Genomic DNA, 18872 nt, shown 5'->3' on the forward strand with positions numbered 1-18872 from the left:
CACCATAAAATTTCAATGCGCATTAGCATTGCTTAATACGCATTAATTTTGCTCGTCTGTCAGGGTTATTATTCTCTAACGTATTGTAACATTTTTATCAATTCTCGTTCAATTCTCGTTCAATCTCGAATATCGAGAGTATCGATATTTCGAAACCGATCACTGCTTACAAGTATATCAATAGTGCCCAAATGAATTTCAAACAGTGGTGCCATGTCGAGCGTATATATCGTACATAATCATTCAATTGTTTATTGTTCTTTATTACAAAAAACATATGGTGAAAGTAGATTTAAAACAAAAATTTTGAGATATTTCGCAACAAAAGTGGAGCATTTTTCAGAAAAATCGCTCTACTTCAGTAAAAACCAAAAATATGATTAAAATTCAATATGTTTATTTGTCGCGTCGTTCTCTTTCTGACATTTCCTTTTCGTTGCAAATTTAATTTTTTTGTGTTAAATTTTTTTAACAGTTAATTTATATTTCCTTTTCCTCGTTTTATGTTCTTTTTCATACATTAGATTTTCAACTTTTCCTAATAAATGAAATACTTTTTATAAATATAAATTACAAATAAGAGCTACGAACACAAATGATGCATCAAAAAGTCGTTAAATGTACAAGCTTACGCAATATACGAGTGCTGAGTGCATTTCAAAGATAAAAAACGCATGCGGTTAACGCAATTTCCAATTAGCTTATCGCCTTGCAGAATTTCATTTTCGCTAAAGCGAGCATTTTCTCTTGAGCAATGCCTTCCAGAGTTAATCCCCGTGAATATTGTTAAATGCTTCAAAAGGATGATGCAAATCAAGGACCATTTAACGAAACTTCTAATACCAAATTGAGGAAGTAATAATAACAATAAGTTTGAGTGTAAAGGGGCATTTTATGCAATTGCAGGACCCAAAAGCGAGGTGTTGTGTATAAATGTTTAAAAACTATTTAGTGATGTGATCTGAATAATAAAGCAAGCGTGAAATTTACAATGCATTCAGAAATTATGTATTTTAATTTGTGAAGTTTTAGACTTTAAATTGGAATATCTCAAAAACTACAAGTCTCCTGTGGCTATATGAAGAACATTCTCTAACCGCTCATGCCCATTTTATTCCCGAATTCGGAGGAAGATATACTAAAGATTTCCCCTCTTGGTTCTCTTTTTACAACATTAGCTACATTTTTGTCGGTAAAAGCTGCCCACTTTACATATACCATTAAGACATTCCACACTATGACGTATATTTTGGTAAGTATTGAGGCAAAAGTATGCTTGGATAGTGTCGGTTTCGGTACATACATTGGTCCTAAAAATATGAAAAGCTTTCGGAGTCTTTATTTGTTATAAAGTTAGTTTCAACATAAAATACTCATGAATGCTTGAATTATCTATTATTATAAAGAGAAAAAATTGGTTCAAATTTAAAATAGTATTGTGTGGACGTAAACGCTGGTCCCGTTTCGAACTTTTTCGAACTACACTGAACTAGATAGTTAGACTACATCTTTCAAGCAATTGCTGGGGAATGAAATTTTGTTTAATTGTTCACAGGCCACAGGCTATTTTATTATTGTAATTAATAATAATAACCCAACGATTACCTTCCCCCCGCCCAACCGACGCACATAGGAGCATTTGGTCTCAAAAATCGGACAAAATTATTTAAAATGATTTTATGAATAAAAATGCATTATTAAATATAATAATGCAATATATTAAAATAAAACAAATAAGAAAGTACTAAGTTCGGGTGCAACCGAACATTTTATATCTATATATATAAAAATGAATGCCATTTTTCGTTGTGACTTTATAACTCAAGAACGGGCTCACCTATCCAAACCAAATTTTTAGGCTTTGTTTGGACTATTCAGTAGATGGTTTGTGTTTTGAAATTTTAAGAATCGGATACCAAAAGGTGGACCCGAGTAACCCTAGGATGTGTTGGTACAATATGGGTAGCAAATGAGAGCTGTTGATGATTTCTATAGTATAGAGTATTTTTGATGCCGCTCCGTGACTAGGGTCTCGAGGTATTGGCCAAAATGTTTCAAAAATTTACCACACATATGTTACATTTTTTTATTTATCTCGTACCTACTTGGAAAGCTGAAAAGCGCTCAATGTGTGGTGAAATTATTTTTAAAAACACACCAAAAACCCATTTATTTGGTCAGATTCATCCCACTTAGCCAGCGGATTATACGTTTTCATATTAACATACATACATCAATAATAGTTTAATCATTTACTAAACGATTTGTTACCTACTTAGCTGCGCTCTTTCGCTCTCCAAATTTATGAACTTTCGTCTTAACTAGCATACTTATTATTCCCACCTACAAACTTAATTGCATTATATTTATATCAACATGTCGGTATGTATGTAGCAGGCGGATCGACAAACAAAGTAGGCTTTGAAAAGACATCGAACTATATTACGGTGCATTTATTTTGCGTAGAGAAATACATGAATATTTTGTTTTTTGTAGGTATATAGAGCTTTGACTCTTAGCATTAAGAAAATTCAAATTAGGAGAATATATGACATTGGAGTGTAAACATCGCTGGAGCGTTTTCTTTGACCCCATACGTTCAGTAGTGTCCGAAATTACCACGGTGCAAAATTATTAGTTATTATATTTTTTTTTAATAATTATTGAAGTTTGGGTGAATTTGTGAAAAAGATAAATATAGCGCAAAGCGAATTTCCGAGCAAAAAACGGTAAGTTTTGAACTGTTGAAGTGAATTACACGAATGTATGTGTTTCCTTATTTGAAAAAACATAGGGTGTACCACTATTAATGTAGGCATTTTTTTTATTTAATTTATTCTTTTTTTATTGAAAGAAAAATGCCACGACCCACACGAGGAAATATATGTCGGCGAACGCGTCATGCAAATGTTACGGCATTACAAAGGCGATCACAGACTCCAGATGAACGAGCACAAGCTAATGCATCGCAGCGTGAACGTAATGCACGAAATAGATCTGTTGTACCTGAAATTATGCGTGCTGCTTTTAATTACAACAGTCAGATTAATTACAGTATGTACGGATATATTGGAATAATGGACGCAATATGTCCACATTGTGATGCGGCTAAATTGTGCTAATGGCAAAGTGAGATTGCCACCATTAGAAACTCCACCCGAACCATTGTCTTCTTTAATTTTTGGGACTTCTGAAAATTCGAAGCACTTTTTGAGTCATATTCAACAATCAAATTCGGCATTCCAAATGACTTATTTTGGTGCTACTAACATTATTAGAGATAATTTTATGCCGACGTTTAAGGTAAATACTTAAACAGGATTGTCCCAATCAATCTGAATCATAAAAGTATTCTATAGTTTTAAAAATTATTATGCAACATATACCTAAAATTGCACACATGTTGCAGATTCAGAGCCAAATTTATCATCAAGCTGGTTCGTTATTGCCATATCCCGACGCTGATTATCAATTTTTGCAAATTTATTTTATTGGTGATGAAAATCGTGAATTGGATAAACGTTCTGCAATTGCTTTGAATACAAGACGAGAAATTATTTGTGAGCTACAAAGGTTTTTCCATCAGCATAACGCATTAGTTCAATTGTTCAAAATTGCTCTCGATCGTATGCCCTCTGATCATCACAAAATCGTAATAAGGGCTGATAGAACACCTTTTGGAGAGCATGAAAGGCGATTCAATGCACCGACAATTGATGAGGTTGCAATTGTAATTCATGGTGAACAGTTTCAATCGCGTGATATTATACTTCATCGTAAAAATGACAAACTGCAACGTGTTTCGGAACTTCATCGTAGTTACGACGCATTACAATACCCAATATTGCATTGGAAAGGTGACGATGGCTATAATATAAATATACCAATGATTGATCCACGAACAGGTAAATAATATTTTCAGTGTGTTGACATTTCATCATTTGTAGAAATTTTTTAAGTCACATTTTCCACTTATTTGAAGGTCTACATGTACAGAAAAAAGTTAGTGCCATGAATTTTTATTCTTATCGATCGATTGCTCGTCCACAAGAACAAAATTATATCTTGAGATGTCGTAAACTATATCATCAGTACTTCGTTGATATGCATGTCAAAATAGAAACAGAACGTCTTAATTTTTATTCGTTTCAAACCAAGCAAAACTAAGATCTGAACAATATATTCATTTGCCAAAGATGCGATAGCGAATGATGCTAATATTAATGATTTATCGGACGTTTAACTATATTGCCATCTTCGTATATTGGTAGCCCACGGAATATGAACGAATATGCACAAGACGCAATGTGTTATGTAAGAAAATACTTGTCGACCGGATTCGTTCATTACATTTGACATGTAATCCGCAGTGGGATGACATCAAAAACAATTTATTTGCAGGACAGTCGACAACCGATCGTCATGACATTACTGCGCGTGTTTTTCGGCAAAAATGTAAAGCAATTATGGATTTAATTGAGAAATTATATGTATCTGGGGAGGTGCGTTGCCATATGTACTCCATTGAATGGCAGAAAAGGGGATTGGCGCACGCACATATACTAATTTGGCTGGTACATAAAGTAACTCCGGATCAAATCGATAACTTTATATCAGCTGAAATTCCTAATCACACTGCTGATCCTGAGTTATTTCAAGTTGTCGTTAAAAACATGATACATGGACCGTGCGGTGAACTAAATATGAATTCACCATGTATGATTGATGAAAAGTGTTCGAAACGATACCCAAGGCAATTTACTTCAGACACAATAACCGGCAGTGACGTATATCCGTTGTATCGACGTAGATCACCTAATGATAATGGCAAAACGGCAACCATTAGAATGCATAACCAGGAAGTTGAAGTTGATAATCGTTGGGTGGTTCCGTATTGTCCATTATTATCGAAAATATTCAACGCTCATATAAATGTGGAATATTGTAATTCTGTCAAATCCATTAAATATATTTGCAAGTATGTAAATAAAGGGAGCGATATGGCTATTTTCGGTGTTGCTGGTGAGAATAGAAATGATGAAATTACTCAGTATCAAATGGGTCGCTATATTAGTAGCAATGAAGCTGTCTGGAGGATTATGTCGTTTCCATTGCACGAAAGACATCCTGCGGTTGTTCACTTGGCTGTACATCTTGAGAATGGCCAACGTGTTTATTTTAATGTAACAAATTTATTGGAAAGAGCAGCGCAACCACCAGCAACTACGTTAACAGCTTTTTTCAAATTATGCGAAACTGATACATTTGCGATAACTTTGTTATATTCTGAAGTGCCTCAGTATTACACATGGAATGTGTCTTCGAAAAAATTTCAAAGACGTAAACAAGGAACAGCAGTTCATGGGCATCCTGGCATTTTCCAAACAGATGCAATTGGTAGAATATATACAGTACATCCAAACAATGTTGAGTGTTTTTATTTGAGATTGTTATTAGTTAACGTGAATGGCCCAAAATCATTTCAAGAATTGAGAACAGTCAACGGTCATTTGTGTGAAACATAACGTGAAGCATGCCAACTTTTGCATTTGTTGGAGGATGACGCTCATTGCGATTCAACAATTCATGATGCATCTATTTGGGCTCATCCTCAACAAATACGAATTCTGTTTGCCGTTATATTATCAACATGTATGCCATCAAATCCACTTGAATTATGGAACAAATATAAACATAATATTGCAGAAGATATTTTAATTCGTATGCGTCATCATGCAAGAAATCCTGATTTGTTGATAACTTTGGAAATGTACAACGAAGCTTTGATAATAATTGAAAATATGTGTCTACGGATTGCAAATAAAACATTAGTACAATTGGGTATGACCGCACCAAATCGTGACATGCATGATCTGTTTGATCGTGAGTTGCAACGTGAGCAGGAATTCAATTCTAATGATTTGCGTTTATTTGTACAATCGAATATAACCAAAATGAATATTCATCAAAAACATGTCTATGACACAATCATGCAAGCCATTTCCAATAATGCAGGTGGGTTATATTTCTTGGATGCACCTGCTGGTACAGGCAAAACGTTGTTATATAACTGATTTTAGCGACTATTCGATCGGAACTGAAAATTACACTGGCACTTGCATCTCGGGAATTGCTGCTACATTATTAGAAGGTGGTCGGACAGCACACTCTGCATTAAAATTGCCATTGAATATACAGGTGATTGAAACTCCAACTTGCAATATTTCAAGAAATTCAGCTATGGCAAAAGTTCTGCGATTAACGTCAATTATTTTATGGGATGAGTGTACAATGGCGAATAAAAAATTACTAAAAGCATTTAATCGAACAATGCAAGATTTACGTGGTAACCAACAGCTTTTTGGTGATGCTTTGATATTACAGCCAGGGATTTTCGACAAACATTGCCTGTCATTCCTCGGTCAACTCCTGCTGATGAAATAAATGCCTGTTTGAAGTCATCAGTTCTGGAGATATGTACAAAAATTGACACTGAACATTAATATGCGTATTCACCTACAAAATGATCCAGCTGCCCATGAGTTTTCAGAACAATTGTTACAAATTGGTGATGGCAAAATACAAATCGACAGAACCAACAGATTGATCACTGTACCGAACAATTTTTGTACAATTACGAAATCGATAAATGAATTGATTGAATGTGTTTTTCCAAATATTCTTCAGAATTACAGAAACCATGATTGGTTGACAGAACGCGCCATTTTAGCACCGAAGAACATTCATATCAATGCATTAATTTTCAAATTCAAGCAAAACTCCCAGGCGTAGTCACGACATATAAATCAATTGACAGTGCTATGAATCAAGATGAGGCAATGAATTATCCAACTCAATTTTTGAATTCATTAGAACCGGCTGGTATGCCACCGCATTGCTTGAATCTGAAAGTGGGTTCTTTGATTATATTATTGCGAAATATTAATCGAACAAAACTGTGTAATGTCACCAGATTGGCAGTGAAAAATTTATTGCCAAATTTGATTGAAGCTACGATCTTAACTAGTAAATCAAAAGGAGAAGTTTGTTTAATACCGCGTATCCCTATGATTCCAACGAATATGCCATTTGCATTCAAACGATTACAATATCCTGTGCGTTTTTTATTTGCTTTTTCGATAGCTTATAATTCCATAAATACCCTGTGAAATCGGGAAGGTCATATCTTGAATAGTTTTTGGATGGCAGCGTTCTAAAGAGCGACCGCTCGGAGGTGCAAACATTTACATACATATGTATATGTAAGTGAAAATTTAAACGCGTTTTTCTCGAAACGACATTTTTCAAAATTGCTGGCGTCATAACTCATCGAAAAACTGACCGATCGACTTCAAATTACAACTAAGGATTTTTGAATACATTTACTATATAATGACCCAAGATTTTTTTGATTGGTTGAAAATTGTCAATTTGGCATTAAAAACCGACCATTTAAACAAAAAAAAAAAACAAAAACGAATATTTTTTTTCAAAATTGCGCCATTTTGTTAATTATTGATATTTTTTAAAGATCGTGGGTCATTGTATATGAAATATCATTAATAAACTATTCAAATGTTTTTGTTTCAGCAACTCATTCGGCCGGAATCATGCCAGCGATTGGGGCACTTTTTTTTGGCACCTCCGAAGACAGCCCATAACTCCGTTATTTTTCAACATTTTTGTAAAAAAAATTTTTAAGTATACCTTATTACGTTCAAAGAAGTTGGAGATATTCAAAAGCGTAGTTTCTCTTGCAAAAATTCACGAAAATCGCCTAATTTTTCATGCGTCACACTGGTATAGCCCCAATATTACCGCAAAATTTTATTTGTGTACTGAAAAGTGAAAAAATCAAATGGAGTTTTAAATTGTGTTCCCAGTAGGAGTGAATGTAGTCCGATTTCGCTCATTTTCACAGAGTGACACAGGAAAATGTCACGTTCCAAATTTTGTTGAGATGGAGAAAATGTTTAAGCTTATATGTTAAGAGAAATCCTGTAGTTTACTAGGAAAAATAATTCATAGCTCGACCTCGCCCGACACTATAACAAAAACACTAATTTCTAAAACATTAAAAAAAAATTTAGTTTTTTTAATGATTCAATGTTTTTCCGAAAAAAACATAATAATAGATTAACTAAATTAATTTTTATATCATTCATATTAAATACATACTATGTTGTCCTGAATCCATAAAAAATATTTTCAAGAATTCCGTTCACGCAATAAAAAAAACCACTTGCAATTTCGAGAACAATGGAGAGTTTCGCCAATAAGCACGTGCGTTCTGAACGAAGTCTAGGTTCCGACTACTTGTGTGGCATTATAGCGACCTGAAGGTCATTCATTTGATCGGTTCATTGTAGAACGGTTATTTATGTAAGTACCAAAAAAAATCAATTTTGAGTACCATCGCTGAAGTTTGTAATTTTCAATTTTGTCCGGTCTTTGAGGGTAAATGCTCCTATGTGCGAGGTGAGATTTAAAACTGCCCAGGTACAGAAAGAAAAATTCCAACAGCTATGTTTTAAAATAACGCTATAATAAATGTTAAAGATTTTATTTGTTAAGATGATATAATATCGTTTTTACATTATTCAGTAGTGTATCAGATAAATCATATGTGCTGGACTTAGAATTAAAATCATGGCATACACGGCGAAAGGGATATAACTGCGAAGTGATCCATTCAAGAGTTTTATTAAGAATTTTCTGCCATTCATTATTGCCCTACGACTGGATAGTGTAGGTAGATTTTCAAGTTCTTAACGACTGGTGTCGAGTTAATTTAGAATCCCATTGGAAATAGCCTAAGGGAAAAAGAAAAAAATCTTTTGACCATAGAAACACTTTTCAAACTCCGATACCATGATTTCACACCACAGAGCCATATTCCAATAACGGTTTAGTAAACGAGTTTCAGTTACATACGGATCTCTAATTCTTTGAATTGTCGTTTAACAAAACTAAGCATACCTTTAGCTTTCAATAGCATGGTATTAACATGAATACTAAAATTATACTATGGGTCTAATAAAACTCCCAATTACTAAGTAGTCGTTCTAAAACTATAGTTTACCATATAATAAAATATATATCCTCTCACAGAACAAGAAGGTTACACCGAAATAAGGACTAACAGATGTAATAGCTTCCCACAAGACATATTTGAAATAAAATTCCCTTTGAACTGTTGTGGAATAAGAATTATGTGCATTTCAAATAACTTAATTTATAAAAGAAATATTTTGCATATATACAGAAAAGTCATTTTGGGGAGGTATATATGACAACGTTAAATAAATAAAGCAACTATTAACACAAATCCAAATGCACTTAAATTCAAATGAATCCTCCACAGGAACGACGACTTCTTCTGAAATAGAAGAACGTAATAAAAACAGAACACCTCCTCCGAATCTCTTCGGTTGATCACATTTGAATATTTGAAATTCGCTACAAAACTTGAGTTAACCTCGTTTTCGTAAATCAATTACGTTAATGACTAAAATTTTCGGTGAGCCGAGGACGTCGGCCGATTTCATAGAAGCCTTTGCGTGTCTGCAAGTCAACCTACAAGAATCAAGTTCATATACATTTCAAGCAAGACCACCGCAGTTCTTTGTCGTTGTGAACAGAATCTAAGGATTCACTTGTCAGTACAGCACATTTAAGATGGCAATCCGATCGCAAAGCCAACATGAAATAAAGCGATTTGACTCGGCTTTAATATTAGGTTAGGTAAATAGACTGCTATTCGTGAGATGACAAAAAATCCCACTTGGATTGCTGGAGACGCTTGCCCGTTATGATGCCCCAAGTACGGATCAAAAAGACCGCCGTATATCTACAAAGCTCCTAGAGCCAGCCACAAATTTATTACACTGGCTAATATCTATATATCTGCTGCTACCTTAATAATTCCAAGTATGTAATCGAAGTACGAGTTGATTTCGGAATGTCCCACTCTGAGATCTCCAAATCTCCCGAAATCGGAAGTAGTTTTTCACAGGTAACACCGAGAAAGTTTTTACAAAATTTTAATACATTATTTTTTAGAAAAATTTATGAAAAATGCGAGTTTTTGCGAAACATCGGCTAATTTTATATTGTAAAATAAATTTTTTTAAAAGGCTTGAAAATAACTCTCCATTACCTCATAACTGAATATTATGTACAGAAATAGTGTTCAAAGTGTTAAAGTTTCAGTAGTTTTGAAGTTATAAGAACCATCGACTTTAAAAACGTGAGTTGTGGGGAAAACGCTTTTAAGTTTTATTTTTATTTCATTCATAAACAGGGTATATTATGTTTAGCATGAAGTTTGTAAGGAATCGTCGGAAATCCTATAAAGTAAGTAGGTATTTGAATGGTCAGCGTGACGAGTTGAGTCGATTTAGCTACGTATGTTGTCTGTCCATTATTATATCTCTCGTTTTTTGAGATATCAATCGAAAATTGTGCACACGTCCGTTTCTCCCCAAGGAGCGGCTCATTCGTCAGAACCGTTAATATCGGAGCACCGTATTATAGCCATAGAAACTAAACGATCAAAACAAGGTTCTTGTTTGGTAAAATTTTTTAATATCTGTACGAAATTTGTAATCGGTTATTTTCTATAGCAACGCTACAATCCAAAAAAATATATTCAGAGCTGAGCACTAAAGCATATACACAGTAAGGCTTTTTGGGTTTAAAATTATTTTCCATTTTTAATTTTTTAAAGTAATTTAAAAGAAATATTGCATTTTAAATTTATAAAAAGTGTGAACCATTAACAGCTTAATAATAGACAGTGTGGGCTTATTCGAGGCACTCCATAACTGCGACAATGTTGCAGCCCTGATACTCAATTTGCAACACTGTTGCAGATGCTCAGCTGATACTTAAGCAAAATAATTGCAATATTTTGCGCGATTTGTGACCGAATGTGAAAGTTTAACCATGAATTTTGTAATAAATATAGCGATAGATACTTTTGAAAGCAGTGATAATAACTTGCTGATTAAGTATGGAAAAAATAGGACACAAAATTTTTTAAGAAAGAGAAAGTGGTTCCTCGCTGAAATTTCAAAAAAGAGAACAGTGACGAATATGACAAAGGTTTGGAAAACAATTCCATTGTACCATGATGATACATATTTCACGCATTTTCGCATGACTCGTGAAACATTTGCAGTTAGTATTGTTGTTTACTTTGTGGAAGTACCTAATAAATAAATTATTTTGTCTTAGGACTTGAAAAATGCGTTAGAACCATTTTGGTCAACACCACACGGGAAATATTCCTTGGAACATTCCTTGCACATGACTCTTCGGAAGCTAAGCAATAGTAGAGTCACATATCGTGAGCTTGCCGATAGATTTAATGTTGGGCAAGGAACTGCCCACAAACTTTTCCTCAAAACAATCAAGACAATCTGCAAACTTAAAAACGAAATATGTTGGCCGTCAGTTTTACAGCAGAAAAAAATAATGGAAAACTTTCAACCAAGTCGGAGGATGCTTAGATGGAACGCATTTCAAAATTAACACTCCTCAAACAGATGCAATTGGTTATTATGACCGTAAAGGAAATTTTTCAGCTATTATGCAGGTATGTACTTGGCTAATAGATCTGTTTTAAGTTAAGTGTTATACTATACACCCAACTCTTTTTTTACACGGTTTTTTTTACACGGATTTGAAGTTACACGGTTGCAAAAAAATAAATTTTTGTAAAAAATGTTTAATTATGTACGGTTTTAAAATCACTGTCTTGTAATTACGTGTATGTTTGTTTGCTTATTCCTTCATATAAAAATAGCATTATGCAACACTACATGTTCGAAAATTCCTATTCGGGATACAATAGGAACATTACACAACACTACGTAATGAATAGGTTGGTAATACTCTTCAGCTCTCCATTCGAACTTGTTGTTCGCTTCATTCTATATAAAATAAAGATTTCAACATTGTTTTTACCATACTTGGCACCATTGCTGAAATGAACAACATAGTAGTAACTGGAAAATCACTTTATTCGATAATTTTTACCTACACATTTTGTCCCCATGATATTTACATAAAATATTGCTTAATTGAAGTTTTTAAAGTTTATTAGCTCGCAATATTTTATCAATTGTTCATGCTATCAATTAGATTTGAACGTTTCTAACCTTAATAAGTGAAAAAATATATTTTTTCTTTAAATTTTTAGTTAAGCTTTAAAAATAAAATTTTTGTCCTCACTATAGTTAGCAAAATGTCCAAATTTTCAAAGATTCGTAAAAGGCAAGCCATTTCTTTGGAAATAAAATTAAAAATCCTGGACTGTCTGGCAAGAGATGAAGGTTCAACATCTGTGGGCAAGACTTTTGGCTTAAACGAAGCTACTATCAGGACCATTAAGAAAAATGAGAATGAAATAAGGAAATCTGTCATCAGTTCATCAAAACATAGTTCCAAAACATCGTCATACATTAGAGATGAAGTGTTAGTAAAAATGGAAAAATGTGTAGTGTTTTGGATTGAGGATTTGTTGCAAAAGAGAATACCTGTAGATGGAAATATTATAAAGCAGAAGTCACTACGAATTTATAAGCAACTGCAGATATCGGAGCCATCAACAAGTCGTCAAGACAAGAGAAAGGAATTTTCTGGTAGTTATGGACGGCTAACAGGATTTCTTAAAAGAAACTCATTTCATAATTTAAAAATTAAAGGAGAAATCGCATCAGCAGATGAGAAGGCAGCTAAAACCTTCCCAGCAGAACTAGCCAAAATAATTGAAGATGGGGGCTATGTCCCCGACCAAATTTTCAATGCCGATGAAACGGGTTTGTTCTGGAAAAAATGCCTTCCAGAACTTTTATAGCAAAATCCGAAAAAATTGCTAGTGGTTTTAAAGTTGCTAAAGATCGGGTAACATTTTTATTGTGTAGCAACGCTTCTGGTAATAAAATTTTAAAGCCTCTTTTAATAAACCGATCATTAAGGCCACGTGCTTTGAGAGGAAAAAACATTCAAGGCAGCATGTCTATTTACGGAATGGTTTGAAGAATGCTTTGTTCCTGAAGGTAAAATATATATGGAACAGCAATGTCTTGATTTTAAAGTGCTTTTGCTCATAGATAATGCGCCAAGTCATCTCGTTTTAGAGCATCCAAATGTTCAAGTAATATTTTTGTCACCTAATACCACTTCCTTGATTCAACCCTTAGATCACGGTATAAGTACTACGTTTAAGCTTTATTATATTCAACGAGCATTCCAACATATTTTAGATGCAGTAGAGAAGGACAACCTTACTATCGTTGATGCATGGAAAAAATATTCTATTTTGGATTGCATTACATATGCTTCAATGGCCAAAGAAAAGTTAAGAGTATCAACACTAAATTCCTGCTGCAAAGCACTTTGGCCAGAATGCGTAAAGAGTGATACCTCAGTGCCGCAAGCGTCGGTGGAGACTTCTAAAATTATAGCCTTGGCACACGAAATCGGAGGAGAAGGATTTGAAGACCTGCAAATTGAAGAAGTCGACGAATTAATGATAGATAAACCTCTAGATGATGATTTCTGATTGAATTAATAACAGATGACGGCAAAACAGAGAACAATAATAGCGATAATGATTAGGAGACCGAAATATGTCAACTAACTGCTAGTTTAATTAATGACGGTCTAACATTTGGTAAAAGTATGGTGAATAATTTCTTAAAAAATGATTCTAATATGAAACGTGCACTGAAATTCGAACGAGATATTAATAATTGTATTGCTTGGTATAAATATTTGAATAAAGAACTTAAAAAACCAAAAGTTCAACTTTCTATAAAAGATTTTTTAATAAAGAAGTCGACGGCGCAAAACCTTTCGGAAAGTAATCCGATAATTTGATGGATATCTCCAGTGATGATACCGACTTTAGTCCAGTTCGTCGCAAAAAATTGCGCTTGTTATCAAGTAGCGACGATTAATTATAGCTATGTAATTATTTTTTCTTTATTTCTATTCTAATTTTTCTGTTCTTATTTCTGGGTTAACAGATTTCTTTTGTTTTTTTGCTTGCTCTACCAATTTTTCACCTATATGAATTATATATTTTACGTTTTAATGCTCAATAAAATGCCATATGAACATACAATTTTTATGCATATCTGAAATTTTATAGTTTTCAACATTTTTTTACATGGTTTTTCGACGTAAATATAGTTCTTTATTTCATCTTACACGGTTTTCAGATGACATTGAACGTATCCCCCCTTTTACCATAGGAAACGCCTCTTTTTTTACACGGATTTTTGAGGAACGTATCTACCGTGTAAAAAAAGAGTTGGTTGCATATTCAATTATTTAGGCCATATGCGACAGTAAGTTCTGTTTTTTAGATGTGTTCATCGGCTACCCAGGTAGCTGTCATGATGCCAATGTATGGAAAAATAGTCCACTTTACAAAGGGATCACATCTGGACAAATAAAACTTGCGAAAGATGCAATTATTCTAGCCGATTCAGCATATCCTGTCTCAAGATACTTAATTGCTCCTTTAAGAGATAACGGACATCTTTCCAGAGAGGAAAAACAATTGGGATTTTCAGAGCTAAGTTCAAAATATTGAATCAAATTGATATGCGCAATATAGAAGACATATCAACTGTGATATTAGCTTGCGCAATTTTACATAATTTTATACTGCGAAGCGATCCGGTTCATTCTGAAGACAATTATACGAGTATGCCTGAAAATTTAGAAAATTCAAATGATCACGATATGATTGAACTACCTGAAAATATAAATGACACCAATGAAGGAATTATCAGACGAAATAACTTTAAAATGCTATTTATTTCATAGAAGTATTATTTCAATAATGTATACATATATGTACATGTCAAATAAATGATTAATTGATTGAAATCTTGTTATATCAGTTAATTTAATTAAAATCACCTACCCTAGTATACTTAACCATTTTCTGTTTCTTTTTTAATAAAACATTAACTAATTAATAAATATTTATTTTATTGAAAATAGGAACTCATTCTTATAATAATAATTAATTATTGTTCTCCTTTGATTTTTTGACACCTAAGCCCCCTTTCCGTAGACCAGGTCACATATATTAAATTAATATAAACATAAAGTTTATTATAAAATGAACACTTTATATTTTTGGCACAATCCCTCCAAAACTTGCCGCAACCCCAACATTGCTTTAATCCTTTCTTGTCAACCAGCAATTTTTCCTTTCGATCTTCATAGTTTCTTCGTGCCGAATATGCTCTTCCGCGCTTCTTGTTTAAAAAAAATCCAATGTTTCATATGCAATAGTTTTTGGTCGTTTTTTTCGACTGACACCTTCTGCATCGCTTTCTTCCCCGCACCTTTCCTCCTCACTCACTCCACTTTCAACTAAATATTGCAGTGAGCTCTGGAGGTTGCTTATGTAAGGCTCAATGAAGTGCCTATTTCAAAAATGTTGTCAAAATCCTTAAAATATTCCCACGTCGTGGCACCTCGACCTGTAGCGTCGTTGCGTTTTTTAATTCTCTTATACGTCGCAAACAAATTTAAAAATTTCCTCTGTATAAATTCTTTTGTTTGCGACATTTCCGGATTTATAATACGCATATTTTCGAGCACCTTACCCCATAGGACGGACTTTTTCCTTTTCCCGCCAGCAAACTCGGGCTCCAGGTCAAGTCGGGACCTTACTAGTAGTTTTGTAACCGGTGAATTTAACTTTTCACTGAAAATATAAATCACGATAATGTATTTTTCGATATTCAAGCGAATATAATAATTAATATACTATATATTATTAAATTCAACAAATACCACTTTTACTTACCCCCTTCTTTTATTACTATATACATATCAGAGAACGGCTTCCGTTGAGCGCAAAAATGTTCATGCACGATCAATACCCGAACTATCAGCACATTCGGCTCAAGCGCTCAAAATGGCATTCGTGAATATTTTCGCCACTGAGCTAAATTCAGCTCAATTGCGGTAAATTCGTTTGCTTGCTGAGTTTATTCACGCTCGTGTTGAAACAGCTCTACTCAAGAGTTCGCTCATTCGGCTCAACAATGATCGTGTTGAATGAAAACAAAAACACAAGAGAGCAAACTCAACGCCTATGAGCAAACTCAATGGGTATGAGCAAACTCAACGCATATGAATAAACTCACTGTGCTTGAATAAAAGCGCCGTCTCCTTAAGCGATTGGCAAATATTTTAAAATATTGTTACAGGATTGGCAGTATATATGTAAATCCATTCCAAATAGTGCCATCCTCTTTAATAATTTCAGATAATATATTCCAAACATGGCTCCTTCCCTTATGTCGAGCTGACAATGTGTAGGCGTTTGTACGTATTTTTTCTAAAATATCTTCTTGCTCCATATCGACGGGATGACAAATACATACTAAAATATAAGTTGTGTGCCAAATTCTTAGTGCAATGCATGTGACACATAAGCTGATCGCGAACAAAGCGTACAAAAACTATATACATACATACGAGAGAACTGCAAAACTCACTTTTTCCTTAAATCAGCTCATACGCAAAAGTTTCTATTCAATTCCAATCACTGAGCAAAAGTGAGCTAAACATTTCGTAAAGTGAGCGAGCATGAGCTAAATATTTCGTGAAGTGAGCAAACGTGAGCAAAGCATTTCGGACCGAAGGCTCACATTGTACGCGAATGAGCGATTCGGCAACATGAGCTGATTTTTACTCAACGCTGTGTTTCGCTCAGTGATTGGACTTGAATAGAAACTTTTGCGTATGAGCTGATTCAAGGAAAAAGTGAGTTTTGCAGTTCTCTGATACATATGTAAATATGTGTATGCTTTCTTCAATTTTGAATTGATATTCAGAATATTTCCTTGTCTTTTATATTGGCGCGCAGTACAAAAATTTTTGATGCAGAATGATGACATTTTGCGCGCATCAAGTGTCAAATTTTTACTCGCTCGATCGTCTGACTTTTGCATGAGTTGCGACATTTTTACATCGAATATGATGTTTGCGCAATATTGCGCCGTACTGCCAAGCTCGAATAAGCCCTATGCTGTGATATGATAAGCTAGAGATTCTGTCAGGGTTGTTAATTGACTTTCCCTTTAAGCATGAAACCTAAATGAAAATTAAAAATTTCCGCAAGTAATATTAAAAAATTTTTAAAGATTCAGCCATTGTAGTCCACAATGCCGATTTCTTTTACAATATTGGCAAAGGTTGCCTGCTATTGTGATTATAGAGCAACGTTCATTGATGGGTCGAAAATGTATTTATTTGTTAAATAACTTTGGTATAGTTCAGATCATATACCATATATGATGCCAAAAAATTTATGAAATATTACTAACCTTTTATCTGCGCAATACGATGTGGTATAATAAATAGAATTGTCATTGCAAATAAGTAATCAACCTGCAATGCAAAATAGTGGTATTTGTGATATAAGCAGTTTTCAAGAACGGCTCATACGATGGGCGAAACTACGCGTAGCTATGGTATAGTGTTGGGAGCTTTGGCATCTTGGTCTGCGGCTATACTATTCAATTGGGATCCGTTACTATTTTATTTAGTACATGTACTGACATGGTTTTTATCCGACTGGATACTACATTTTATTGTACAGGTTAGATTTATATATTTAGAGGTTAAGATTTTATATATTTTAAAACTAACAATTACATTCTATTGTATAAATTTTAGAATGGGTCATTATCATTCCATAACTTTGAATTTGTTGTTGGTTGGCTTTTGAGGGAAATAAGTGGACCTTACCTGTTCCTGCATTCGTTTTGGAATCCAGCAATAAGGTGGCGTAGGCCTGCAGTAAGGTGGAATTGCGTATAAGTTGCCGTCAGTCATTATAAATTTGAGTACAAAACGTCTACTATTATCATAGCATAAGATAACAAAACTATGTTATCTACATTTTAGTTCAAAGCTAGTGTTTCTGTTTTTGGTTTTCTAGGAATGTTAAATAATTTTAAGGTAGGGTGTATATTAGGGTGTCCCTTAAATTTCGAAGTGTTTAATTTTTTATGCATACCTTCTTAAAAGTTTTGTTTTAGCATAATACTATTTAAAAAAAAATATCAGCTCGTTTTATCAACGATAAAACTGAGCGCTGCAACCTGTAGCGACGGGTTGCAATTGCCATTTCGTATTTATGTTTCAGGTCATTGGAGTGCAATTGTTTAATGCATAAAGATGTCGGTTGAATTACGAAATGATAAACAAAATATTTTCCTTATCGGTTTGCCTAGCCATCAAATTAGTGGTGCAAAATTACCATCAAATCGACAAGATCTCGCTGTATTGTTTTATAATATTCGAGAACTAAAATTGACTGTCAGTGAAAGTGCAAATTTAGTGATTAGGGAGTGTATCATATATTGGGAAAAGGCAAGAATTCCCACAAAAGCATTTCCCAACTGCGTAAAGAAACTAATAGACCTATATCATTCATGCAGAGAACTGCAAAAAAATATCAAAAAAACTCAAGTTACGTTTAAAAATCGTAAAAATGATTTTAAGAATAATCTTGATAGCTTATTTGAAATCGCACATGCTAATGCTTTTGATATGATAAGAATAGAGGAAGACAAACTATTTCTGATGAAACAACGGGAGCCAGGTCGACCAGGATGTCTTGGTGGTGTGGACAGAAAGTTAGCGGATAAAGAAGAAAGAGCTAAGCAAAGACAGATAGGAGAAGAGGAAAGAAATGTCAGACATAGGGAGTTATTGGCAGTCCCATCAGCTTCAACAGCCATTAATGTAATAAACTCAGATGATTCAGGGGAAGAAGAGATTTTGGATACACAAAACGCAGTACAAGAAGAAGCTCCATGCAC

General features: G+C 33.9%; 2 protein-coding genes and 1 long non-coding RNA gene across 3 annotated transcripts; all 3 read left to right on the forward strand.

Annotated features, from left to right (window-relative positions):
• Window positions 1-2376: 2376 nt before the first annotated feature.
• LOC120779533 lies at window positions 2377-6704 on the forward strand. Its single transcript, XM_040111879.1, has 5 exons — window positions 2377-2382; window positions 3410-3905; window positions 3983-4075; window positions 5707-6015; window positions 6688-6704. The coding sequence occupies exons 1-5, from the start codon at window positions 2377-2379 to the stop codon at window positions 6702-6704; spliced, it is 921 nt and encodes a 306-aa protein (XP_039967813.1).
• A 1524-nt stretch (window positions 6705-8228) lies between these two features.
• Window positions 8229-14867, forward strand: LOC120779897. Its single transcript, XR_005705754.1, has 3 exons — window positions 8229-11181; window positions 11239-11599; window positions 14379-14867. It is a non-coding gene; the product is annotated as an uncharacterized LOC120779897 (long non-coding RNA).
• A 2336-nt stretch (window positions 14868-17203) lies between these two features.
• On the forward strand, window positions 17204-18005 carry LOC120779892 (ceramide glucosyltransferase-B-like). The gene is made up of 2 exons (XM_040112240.1): window positions 17204-17644; window positions 17722-18005. The coding sequence occupies exons 1-2, from the start codon at window positions 17492-17494 to the stop codon at window positions 17863-17865; spliced, it is 297 nt and encodes a 98-aa protein (XP_039968174.1). The 5' UTR covers window positions 17204-17491; the 3' UTR covers window positions 17866-18005.
• The last annotated feature ends 867 nt before the right edge of the window (window positions 18006-18872 follow it).

This window comes from Bactrocera tryoni, unplaced genomic scaffold (assembly GCF_016617805.1).
Source record: "Bactrocera tryoni isolate S06 unplaced genomic scaffold, CSIRO_BtryS06_freeze2 scaffold_11, whole genome shotgun sequence".
Taxonomy (NCBI): domain Eukaryota; kingdom Metazoa; phylum Arthropoda; class Insecta; order Diptera; family Tephritidae; genus Bactrocera; species Bactrocera tryoni.

Excerpts from the sequence above, each read along its gene's own strand:
- LOC120779892 (XM_040112240.1), top strand. The coding sequence starts at position 17,492 with ATGGGCGAAACTACGCGTAGCTATGGTATAGTGTTGGGAGCTTTGGCA. Across the intron at positions 17,645-17,721 it reads TACTACATTTTATTGTACAG|AATGGGTCATTATCATTCCA; the intron begins GTTAGATTTATA and ends TATAAATTTTAG.
- LOC120779533 (XM_040111879.1), top strand. Across the intron at positions 3,906-3,982 it reads AATGATTGATCCACGAACAG|GTCTACATGTACAGAAAAAA; the intron begins GTAAATAATATT and ends ACTTATTTGAAG. Across the intron at positions 4,076-5,706 it reads AAATTATATCTTGAGATGTC|AAGATATTTTAATTCGTATG; the intron begins GTAAACTATATC and ends ATAATATTGCAG.